Source organism: Ylistrum balloti, unplaced genomic scaffold (assembly GCF_031769215.1).
Source record: "Ylistrum balloti isolate Yb309-2 unplaced genomic scaffold, AGI_CSIRO_Ybal_v1 Utg369614, whole genome shotgun sequence".
NCBI lineage: Eukaryota > Metazoa > Mollusca > Bivalvia > Pectinida > Pectinidae > Ylistrum > Ylistrum balloti.
In genome coordinates, this window is record NW_026781888.1 from 550069 (window position 1) to 562799 (window position 12731).

Here is a 12731-nt window from a genome sequence, read left to right on the forward strand (position 1 = left end):
GAAAAACATCCTAAACTGAAACTCACTTACATTCGCGGAAAAAATCTTAAACGTAAATAAATTTACAATCTCGGGTACACGTTCTCCGCTAAAATGTAATCATTTCTACTAGACCGCTCTATACTAGCGCATGTTTACATCAGGAATCTTATGGACACAAAGTATACAATCCTACTTCATGTTAGGATAAGCAAGTAGAAATGCTGGAGTAGATCGACATGATGGCACTCTGTCGAGGTTCGAGTGTTTCAGTGAATTAAAGTAGTGTTCTTCGTAAATTAAAACCTAATTTGATATTACTGTTTGATGGTGTTTGAATAAGGATATGACGTAAAGTTTGAATTTTAACATAATGTAAGAAATTGTATTAAGTAGGTATTGAACTATTAGTGTGAATAAAGTAAAAATGTAGTTTCCGAGCATTGATAATGACCTGATTTCAAATTGATCAGAAATTCAATTATTCGAGGATATATGATATCATCTTTAAACCTGTTTTGTTATAAGTGAAATAAGATAAAAATCAAACTAAGTCGCGAGTCATATGTTTGTGTCTTTTTGCTTATGCATACATAAATGTCCAAGTAAACATTTCGATACTAGATTAAAAAGACGACAGATTTTCATTGCTTTGACTTGGCAGCTGAATTAACGCTTAACATCTCTGAAAGTAAATCTTAATGAAAGAGATAGCGAGAAACGTTACTTTTGGCGGGATTATGGTGACTTAAAGATAGCCTTTGTCCCTAGTTTTCGTTAAATTTTTCCAACAGCATTCCCTACAAATCATCTTCCCTAATAGATGACATTTTTCCCAATAAATTTTTCGTTTTGCAGTATGCTATAGATAGGTCAGTGTTACATGCATTTGACCATCGCTTAAGATTACCTGATTTTCGTATGTTGCACAGAAATATCAAACATTTTCTTCTGAATGTTCTTCACGAAGATTGGTTTTATGACGCCTTAAAAGTTCAGTTTTTCCGAATTTTGTATTAATCACTGAGGAGTTATCGCCCTTTAGTCATTCATAGAGTTGCGAATTCATAACAAAATGATACTTAAGCGATACACATAAACTTTTAAGTAGCGTAATACAACCGATAGATGTTTAAAGGAACAATTTAACCAAGTATTTAAATAGTGATTATCGTTGAGTTTTATTATTCACATTTTAACAAAGAATATTGTGGTACTATATATATGACAAATGTTCATGAAAATTATGCCTGACGCATTAAAAAAATGAAAATATATTAATTTCAAGCATTATCGAATAATATTTACATTTCGATGAAAGTATATATGGAGATCTTGAAATATTAAATTGTCTACTAGATTTAATTTTCATTTTATGATATAGAAACGTGAATTCCATTCCTATATACATACTTATTGTATTTAACTTTTGTCAAATAGATATAAGTAACAAATGAAAATAGTACATTTTTAAAAATTACATCTTGTATATTGTTGAAATCTTATTTAACATGTACTTCTTGTTGAATCATTGAATTGCGGATTTTCATATGTGGAGTAAGTGATTTCTTTAAAATTTATAATGCCAATAATACAAAACAATTTTTACCATTTTTACGTATATCATTCTAATCTGACTTGTTAAATAATTGAATTGCAGTGTGGATCAATTAAATGTTTTAGTGTGACGTCATTATATCTAATAAGCAGATGCTAGTTCATTAATAATGTTGTATTAAATTTCTGTTATTCCATGTTTCGGATGTTTTTTTTTAAGTTTCTAAAATATTTTTTCATTCTTTATAAGATAATTTTGATTTTAGAGATTGTTAGTCACAGGAGGAATCAACCTGCATGTTGTTGTCTATTTATTATATATAACCTTGAATATACAACACACGTCAACTATTCTAAATTATTGAATTTTCCACTTAAATGTCATACTTGTATAGTTTTGACAATTAAAACTTTTAAATATAAATGAGACCGAATCCAAACTTAAGACATGACATCTATTTTTAATTTTGTATGTTAACACGAAAGTTGTACAAACTGTATAAAAAGATAACTTGTTTAAGTGATGAAATATAGAAACAATTATATATTGCACTTTCTGTTTTCCACTTTATTGCACGGGTATAAACTTCGCATGCAGCACTAGATGAAACGAAAGTATTGAAAATGAATATTCATGATCAAAATAAGCCCTCAGTATTTTGGAGGGACAGATTATGTAACCAGTTCATCAAAACCTTCGTTTGATTTTATTTCACTTACTTTTATTTTGAGAAAGATTCTATAATATATTATAAGATCTAAGAATAAAACTAATGCTTAAAATTGGGATTTTGCGATATCTTATGTGTATCTTATCATATATCAGACATGATTGGGTAACGATATACAGTCATTAGGTTTCCCAGAAGTGGTGAGAATTCGGCCTCTGTTTTCGGCTAGAAATTCGGTTTTTCTGTCCCATTGCTTGTCTGTTTGTCCTTTTAACATGTTTTTACGACTCGAAATTTTCCGTAATTTTTTCCCTACATTTGTTAAAGCTTACTTCAGCACATATAAGAAAATATATGTCTTAGCTATTTTCAATGCTGTAATATTGTGATCTATCTTATTACCGACAAAACGTTAAGAAATCTGACCGCCAAATATAATGCTTTTATGCTAATCATTTTACAGGGCTTGCACTAGTGGACAAGAAGATTTTTATACCAATAACTAATGTCAGTTTCATGTTCAATTTGGTAAAATTAAAAAAAATATTTTTAATGTTCGCCTTGCTTAACATTTAAAATAAAATTTAATAAAGAACTTTGCTTAAGCTGTTAACACATAATAGGTATCAATACAAACTGTAGCAAGTTAAATATGACCAGTTTTAGGTGAAAATAAATTGCATCTTTTTCAGTTGAAAGAAGTTATAAGTTGTCTCTGATTTATGCAAACTAATAACATAATATATTCATATTCATTAACAACTTTTGTTTTCTGTTTATCAACAAATTAAAGGAGATGAACATTTTATATCGATCTACGAAATGGGTTTGAATTTACAGCTACTTGCAAATAGTGTGTTACAACATTGATTAACGTTTGTACATGTACTGGTTGTGTCTTTCATGGTATGTTGCGATTTTCACCAATATGTAGAAAATAGAAGTAACAATAAAAACGGCATGCTTTTGTTTTAAGGTGTTAGTTAATCATATACTTCATTGTCTATGTAATAATTTCAAGCATGTTATGTAACAAGTTTATAAGTATATTTATAGTACCAAATGTCTAAATCGAAATATTTATTATTCTAATCGTCAAAACCCGAAATGAACACAACATCATAAAACCTCATGAATATTGTCTTAATTAATAACATATTAATAATTTATGAATGGTCATATGCCAGTGGTGTGAAAAATTTAATTTTGTCTGGTAAAATTATTAGTTAAACTAAAAACTTTATTTGACACAATTTTCAAATAAATCGATAATTCTGATTAGTAATCAGTTGTAAGCTTGATTAATCGTTAAAGGTATGTAATCTTACGAGTTCACGTTTCTGTAAATTTTCCGTTGGTTGTGTTGTATTAATTTGTTTTTTTTTAATTTTTTCCAATTTTTTCATAACACAATAAAGAATTTAATCCTTGTAATAAAACTCTGTTATATATTAAATAAATAAGCTATTGAAAAACATATAAATGATACGACCATCTGTTTCTCTGAACAATAAAAATGCTATATGACTAATATTTGTGACTTATCACTGAATTAAAACATAAAAGACATTTCAAAAGAAGAAAAATTGATCATATTTCAGAGAATTTAGAAATCAAATTAGAAATAATCTTAGAATCATTTGCATTATTTAGTCGAATAAAGGCATTAACACAAACAGTGGTATTGATGTTTTTTTTAAAATTTTAATTATACAGTTTTACACTGAAAATGATAATTTTTAGAGAATCTGTCCCCATTACTTATGTTACCATTAAACAAATTTTATGATGATTTATTCTGTGAGAATCGGCTTCTGCTTTCAAGAGCTGTTATTTTGAACCCGGACATTATAATATCCGATATAAATTACCAGAGATGGTTTTTTGTAATTATTGTTGCAATACCAGTGATATAGATATGTAATCAACCTTTAGTATACAGGTGGATGGAAACTACTGCAGGTTTTTAGACTGAAAAGAATTGAAGAGATGATTTTGATATTAAGATCCTTTTAAGCATTTGTATAAGTGATCATACAAACTATCTAGAGGTAAAACTATTGGCTAATTAAAGGCACAGATAATACTAAAATATAGTATTTTACTAAATACATAGTATTTCTAACTAATTATCCTGCTACAGACTCGATTTCATTAATCTAAAAGAAATTTATAATTTATACGCGGGTAGTCCCGCCTTTTTCATTTGTTGAGTGTATGTATATGTTGTGTATACCATGATGTAACGGCGATCGATCCTACTCATGTAGTCTCGGTATATGTAACAGTAAACCAACGCGTCCACTTAAAATGGATTCCACCCGATCTAGAAATAGTTGAAGATATTTTTAAAATCGATATTGGACCACGTGGTAATTTTTTTATATATAACTATTAAATCTTATCGACTTATTTGTCTATAAATTGTTTGTGTAGAAACACAGCCCATTTTTAGTAGAAGGAAATTGAACATGCTACCCGAATCACAAGATATCGCGTCATACCAGGGACGGAAGCCTCACCAAACAAAACCAAAACGCTGAATTAGCATCTTTTCGTAAAATGTAATATAAGATAATTTAGAACAAGCATGCAAGCAAGCGTTTGTTGGTTAGTGATGTAGCAGGCGTAATATCCATACCAAGACATTTTGAAAATATGACAAACTCACCTTCACAGAAGTTTCTCTGTCCTCTCATTAATGCCATACAGTCTACAAGGGATGTCTGGAAAAATAGAATTAACATATCAGACGGACTGTGTAGACAATTACCACCTTAATGGGTTGCTTTAAGCATGCTATTTGTAATCTGTTACCAAAATACGTGATCGTCAATAATTGAAGGGATAAAAATTAAATAACACACAGGGACTATATTCCGCGGATGAAGCGTCTCATTTTACAGTGATAGCATTTGGATTAGTATTCCTACGCGAGTTCATTACTTTTGGTGGGAAAAATCTTGTAGGATGCAAGACGGCTGATGACTGCTTCTGTCAAAGCTTTGCCTGTTCAAAGGTCGTGTTATAGTACACATGATTTCGTACCATCGATCAGAAGACAGAGAACCAAAGAATCACGGGGACAATGATACAGAAACCATTTCAATACATGTGGGTCACCGAAGGTCAATTCTATACGGGTCCTATGTCTGTGGTCCATGCTGGCTGTGCATAATGCTGCTGGAACTCCAGCGAATAGCGATCATCGTATTAGCATGTTAATATCAGGCATTTATTACGAAAAATGGTTACAAAATATTTTTGAATTGCCTTCGTTTCCGTCAGTAAAGAAGCATTTGTTTTCCCTTATTTTGCTTAAATGTGTTTGACAAACATCTTATGATTTGAAGTGAACAGTACATTGGATTCAGTTGATCGTTAACTGGTTCGGTACGAAACCAAAATATCACGACTAGGATTAAGATCTAATCATAATATTTCTATATGTTTTATTTAAATCAGAATTCAATAACTTTACCATAGTAAAAACTCAATACAAAAGTCAGAATAAAATTCGTTAAAGAGGATCTTCAACAGCGACGTAAGACCTATTTTTCTGATTTAATTATGCAGGTCGGTATTCGCCGTTAATTGTGGGAAGTCGAAATAGAACTAGTGGAAATATCCACATCCATAACAACACGATAGTTTGGGTTTTAACATAATCAATATGGTGTCAAACATTTTATTTAATATTTAATATTAACGGCTAATTCTTGAATCATTACAAAATCATGATATTACTTCGTTTTACACCGTCACCTGTAGATTTACCCATATGCTTAAATATTAAGTTTACCCATATTCATGTCCATTAAGTTTACCCATATTCATGCCTATTAAGTTTACCCATGTGTATCCCATTCAGTTTAATTATAAGGATGTCAATTACGTTTACCCATATGCATGCCAATAAAGTTTACCAATAAGAGTGTTCATTAAGTTTACCCATATGCATGCACATAAAGTTTACCCATATGCAAGTTCATAAGTTTACCAATATGCATGCCCATTACGTTTACCCATATGCATGCCAACTAAATTGATCCATTTGCAAGCCAATTAAGTTTACCCATATGCATGTCCATTAAGTTTACCGAAATACATGCCCGTAACGTTGACCCATTTGCATGCCCATTAAGTTGACCCATATGCATGCCCATTACGTTTGCCCCTATACATGTCCATTATGTTTACCCATATGCATGGCCATTAAGTTTACCCATATGCATGGCCATTAAGTTTACCCATATGCAAGCCAGTTAAGTTTACCATATGCATACCCATTAAGTTGACCCATATGCATGGCCATTACGTTTACCCATATGCATGGCCATTACGTTTACCCCTATGCATGCCCATTACGTTTACCCCTATGCATGCCCATTACGTTTACCCCTATGCATGCCTATTAAGTTTACAAATATGAATGTCCATTATGTTTACCCATATGCAAGCCAATAAAGTTAACCCATATGCATGCCCATTAAGTTTACCCATATGCATGACCATTAAGTTGACCCATATGCAAGCCAGTTAAGTTTACCATATGCATACCCATTAAGTTGACCCATATGCATGCCCATTACGTTTACCCCTATGCATGCCCATTACGTTTACCCCTATGCATGCCCATTACGTTTACCCCTATGCATGCCTATTAAGTTTACAAATATGAATGTCCATTATGTTTACCCATATGCAAGCCAATAAAGTTAACCCATATGCATGCCCATTAAGTTTACCCATATGCATGACCATTAAGTTGACCCATATGCAAGCCAGTTAAGTTTACCATATGCATACCCATTAAGTTGACCCATATGCATGCCCATTACGTTTACCAAATACAAGCCAATTAAGTTTATCCCTATGCATTCCATTACGTTTACCAATAAGAATGTCCATTAAGTTTACAAATATGCATGCCCATCAAGTTTACAAATATGCATTACATTAAGTTTACCAATAAGAATGTCCATTAAGTTTACCCATAAATACAGCCCAAAAAGCAAGTTGTACCTATGTCTATGTAACAGTGTACAAAATGCCAGTGTGCATTTGCAAAGCTAAACGTTTCACGAATTTCCACGGTAATGCATCAAAATTAGCATTAATTGATAAAAGAAAACAGTTAATTGTGTTACTTGAACTAAACAGTACTGAAACGTCAGTGTTATCAAGGAGATGAACAGTCGCTTTTTACGATTGATAAACATATGTGATGAATTTATCTTTTGGTGTTCGCACTGGCCAGGTGTTTTTATCATCTACAGACATTGTGTTATATGATTTATTTTACTTACACACAACAATAAATGTTCTCTGTATAGAACACAAACTTGTACAGACCTCATTTGGAATTGTCAGTGACATATAAAACTGAGAAAATTACGTAACATCTAGGTACACATCAGTGCAGATGTTTTGAAATTACATATAATGTAAGAGAGTTGTATGTTATCTGTTTACAGTATATAAATATTCATTCAAGTTCAACAGGTGTGAGACCGAATACAAATAGTGGCCTACTCAACAGTCATCAGCCGTTTGACAATCAAATTCGATAAGAACCGAACTTTTTACTTCCTTAATCAGTCTACGAGGTTAAATGTGTAATATTGTATACAAATATCTGACAATTTTCGTTGAAAAGAAAGCAATGATGATGCAATCTAATTCATGTTCTTAAATCCAAGAATCTAATGTCACTCAAAGAACAGAAATAACAACCAAAATTGAGTTAGTTGTGATGTTATCTAATCAATTGAAGTAAACAAAATGTCCAAACTAAATCTGTCGATAGGATACTGAATTGAACAGTCTCAGAAAGTGGATAAAGAAGTTTTTGATAAATATTTCTGTAGGCATTGCCGTTCTCACGTCTCTGATTAGATAACTGTACAATACAATGTGAAAAAGAAAACACCGACATTACATTCTAAAATTGAAACATACATTCAATGGAACTATAAAAAAGAAAAAGATTTACACGAAGACTCATGAAAAGATACAAAGAGAGAACACAAGGTGTTCCAGAAAGTAAAGCGTTCTTTGCTTTATCGCCGTCATCCGTCATGCGAATCTGTTTAATTCCCATTAAGTAGTGTTTCGTCCTCCACTCAAGAACGAGGTAAACAAAAATGGAATTACCAGCCATACTAACACGCATCAAATACGTCCAACTTTATATCACACAATGAAATAAGATCATTAAAACGACCGTAAAACTTCCCCATAATCCTCATCAAGTTGCAACTCTCGAAATCCCTTGTTGTGAATTTGCCTGTCAGTTGCCAATTTCTTTCTCAAAAATTGTTATATTGGGAACAGGACCTAGTATATCCAATAAAACGCTTAATGCAAATTCGATATGTTGGTGGTAAATGATTGTTACTATCCAGAAATGGAAAATTCAAGTTAGGGAAGTTGAAATCATCACACTTGTCAAGTTATGGTGGAAAGCTCGTTTCGTTGTAGGAATACATCACGGCAGATATAGAAGAGTCTGTTGTTTTCTTGATTTCCAATTCTGGTGGTTATGTGCGATTGCCATGGTTAAAAAAATCTTCTTTTTTGAAGAAGTTACCAATATATCTAAAAGTGAAATTAAGAGCCTTCCCTAGGTCTGTGTGACCTGTTGTGATAAACTTTCGATTCAAGCAGCCACGTATGTTAAAAAGACACATACACGTCAGTCAGGAAAAGGGCAAATATTGTTCCCAATTTGTTGGAAGATACATTTTACTGCAACTAAAATTGACGAAGGTATTGTCAATCAGAAATTAGATTATTTTTGGGATTTCGTCGTCCATAAAAATATGTATGTATGTATGTATGTATGTATGTATGTATGTATGTATGTATGTATGTATGTATATATCTTCTTTGATTTAGATGTATGTTTCACGAAATACGTTTCGGCAAAGCTCACATCCATATATCTGTACCGCCGTTCATTTTTCTTTTTGCCCAGTCTGATAACAATAAAACGAAACTTCAGTTTAGAACAATCGAATGTTCTTATGGGAAATATGGTTTTAGAGGTTTCTGTAGAAGATAGGTCTAAAGTTCACCCATCTTTAATTCTTGAGTAAACAGGATCATTATAAGATCATTATGGAAATATTCCATACGAAACAGTCCAGTAATGAGAATAGATGAGGTTTCATATACCGGACACGTAGTGGACAAAACCTGAAAGGTTATTTATACCAGACATGTAGTGTTTAACACAGGAAAGGTTATATACACCAGACATGTGGTTGTCAACCTAATAGAACAGGAATATTATATATACCAGACATGTGGTTGTCAACATAAAAGAACAGGAATATTATATACACCAGACATGTGGTTGTCAACCTAATAGAACAGGAATATTATATATACCAGACATGTAGTTGTCAACATAATAGAACAGGAATATTATATATACCAGACATGTGGTTGTCAACATAAAAGAACAGGAATATTATATACACCAGACATGTGGTTGTCAACCTAATAGAACAGGAATATTATATATACCAGACATGTGGTTGTCAACATAATAGAACAGGAATATTATATATACCAGACATGTAGTTGTCAACATAAAAGAACAGGAATATTATATATACCAGACATGTAGTTGTCAACATAATAGAACAGGAATATTATATATACCAGACATGTAGTTGTCAACATAATAGAACAGGAATTGTTATATATACCAGACATGTAGTTGTCAACATAATAGAACAGGAATATTATATATACCAGACATGTAGTTGTCAACCTAATAGAACAGGAATTGTTATATATATACCAGACATGTAGTTGTCAACATAATAGAACAGGAATATTATATATACCAGACATGTAGTTGTCAACATAATAGAACAGGAATTGTTATATATATACCAGACATGTAGTTGTCAACATAATAGAACAGGAATATTATATATACCAGACATGTAGTTGTCAACCTAATAGAACAGGAATTGTTATATATATACCAGACATGTAGTTGTCAACATAATAGAACAGGAATATTATATATACCAGACATGTAGTTGTCAACCTAATAGAACAGGAATTGTTATATATATACCAGACATGTAGTTGTCAACATAATAGAACAGGAATATTATATATACCAGACATGTAGTTGTCAACCTAATAGAACAGGAATTGTTATATATATACCAGACATGTAGTTGTCAACATAATAGAACAGGAATATTATATATACCAGACATGTAGTTGTCAACCTAATAGAACAGGAATTGTTATATATATACCAGACATGTAGTTGTCAACATAATAGAACAGGAATATTATATATACCAGACATGTAGTTGTCAACATAATAGAACAGGAATATCTATATATGTCAGTCAAGTCTTTGTCAACATAATAGAATAGGGTTAGTTATACATACCAGACAAGAAGTTGTCAACATAATAGAACAGGAATAATTATATATAAAAGAAGTTATCAAAAACATTACCGGACTTCAAATTGTATAAACACATTATTATGAAGAAAACACATGGATTTTTGTCATGTGACTTTCTGTTGTTTATGTGTATATCATAATTTCATTTACGTTACCCTTGTTTTTATTTTGCCATAATCGTTTTTTTTCCCGGTCGGGTATCGATATTCTCGTTTTTGTTATCTAAGCTTAGATCTGTTATTTATCATGACATTATTGATCGATATGGAAATGAACGTCCATTCTGATAGAACGTCACGTGTTTATGCCCACATGACTGTTGTCATAATTGTCACGTGATGTCCACAAGACTGTTGTCATAGTTGTCACGCGATGTCCACAAGACTGTTGTCATAGTTGTCACGTGTTACATGGCATTTATTGTATCGTAACTCACACATCTTTGTATTAAATTTATATTGTCGCGTTGCCGTGTAAATGAAAATGTACTACATATTCCTGGATAGAATCAAAGATCGTAGCAATTTCTGGATAGCAACCTCCCTACTTCCCTTTCCAAAAGTAGATTTGATGTTCAAGGACACGTTCCCAATATCATCATATCCTTGCAAGAGGTCGAAAGCTGACAAAGTAACTGACAATACCGGATTTCACGAGATGCTTGTTGATGAAGATTTAAGGGATGGTATATGGCAGTCACAAATATCTCATTCAAGATATTTATTTTCATTTTCAATAGAAAGTTGGATATGTCTGATGTTCCTTGGTATTGTTATATAGACCTTTGTGTTAATGGTACATTTCAACCTGTCCCGATACCTTGATAAGTATTTAGTTAACGCTGTAGTCGCTTGAGTGCAGACTACACCTGACGCTCGTGACATATGGTAGGTAGTTAAAAATCACAATAACATGTCTAGTCGTTCCGTTGTTGTTCATGAGCTTGTTGTCAGTTGGGAACGTGACTTAACTTGGATTAAATGGCAAGTAACGACGATAACGCGGAATACACTAGCTCTTCCTGAAAACCTAGTCTTACTCTCACTGTAATCAGGGACCAGTCTTTATTTATTGCCAAAAAATCATCAAATTTAAGTTTGAAATCGGAATCCGTTGATATTCAGGAATTTCTTATTTTACCAAAGAACGCACAAAAGAATAGCAAAGTAATACAGTGGAGACAAAAATGAATGAAACCGCATCACACACATGTTTCGTCCTACGATGAATCTACAGTGATGCTAAGGGCCTAAAGTTTAAAGCCTAGGAGTCTGCCCAGTGAGGCAAATCCAAAGCGATCGAAAGAAAATTCAAAATACAAAGGGTGATGGGGTGGGGGTGGGGGTGGGGATGGGGGTGGGTGGGCAGCAGCCCCATGATTAAACAAATATGGTAATTTTCATACATCAGATAAATCTAGAGTAACGTCGACGTTTTATAATACATGTGGTCAGCATGTTCCATCACAAATTAAAATAGCCCTATATTCAATCAAATCTCATCATGCAGCTGATGATTAAAACATTATCCATAACGTATATTTACGTTGATTGTAAACGACAACATTTAAGTATAAAAGTTTTTTGTAGAAGATAGTGTGTAATACAGCCGACTGTTTTGCCATTCAAGGATGATGTTACCTGTTAACATACACCAGGAAAGTATGGTAGTAGAATACGTCTCAAATATAAATGTATTCCCAATTATATTTCGATGATCCAAACTCAATTGAAAACAATTCAAATGAAACCCAACGTTGAATATTACATTGACCTTTTAGCAGAATCAAGGCAAAATAAAAGCCAAGGGACATAACTCAGATGCCACCCATTGAATACTATGGATGATTATCATCAACGGGTGGTTATAAGTCATATGAAGCCTAAAGAAAATAAAAAGCAATTTACATATTAAGAATTTTAGTTTATGACGAAAAGAAGTATTAAGCTGGCAACATCCAAAGTCTCCGGTTCAACGAGCAGTATGCTACTAGGTCAGACATGATATGAGATGTGATCCCACTTAAGTTAAATACCAAAGTTTACTTTTCCCTAAAGAAGTGAAAAAAATTGTCTTTC

General features: G+C 32.3%; 1 protein-coding gene across 1 annotated transcript in view; it reads right to left on the bottom strand.

The window, feature by feature from the left end:
- Positions 1-12731, bottom strand: part of LOC132547714 (uncharacterized) — a 121958-nt gene that overhangs the window by 19788 nt on the left and 89439 nt on the right. Inside the window, exon 3 of the mRNA XM_060211521.1 lies at positions 4879-4933. Within this exon, the coding sequence (XP_060067504.1) occupies positions 4879-4933 (55 nt within the window). The remainder of the gene's footprint in view (positions 1-4878; positions 4934-12731) is intronic.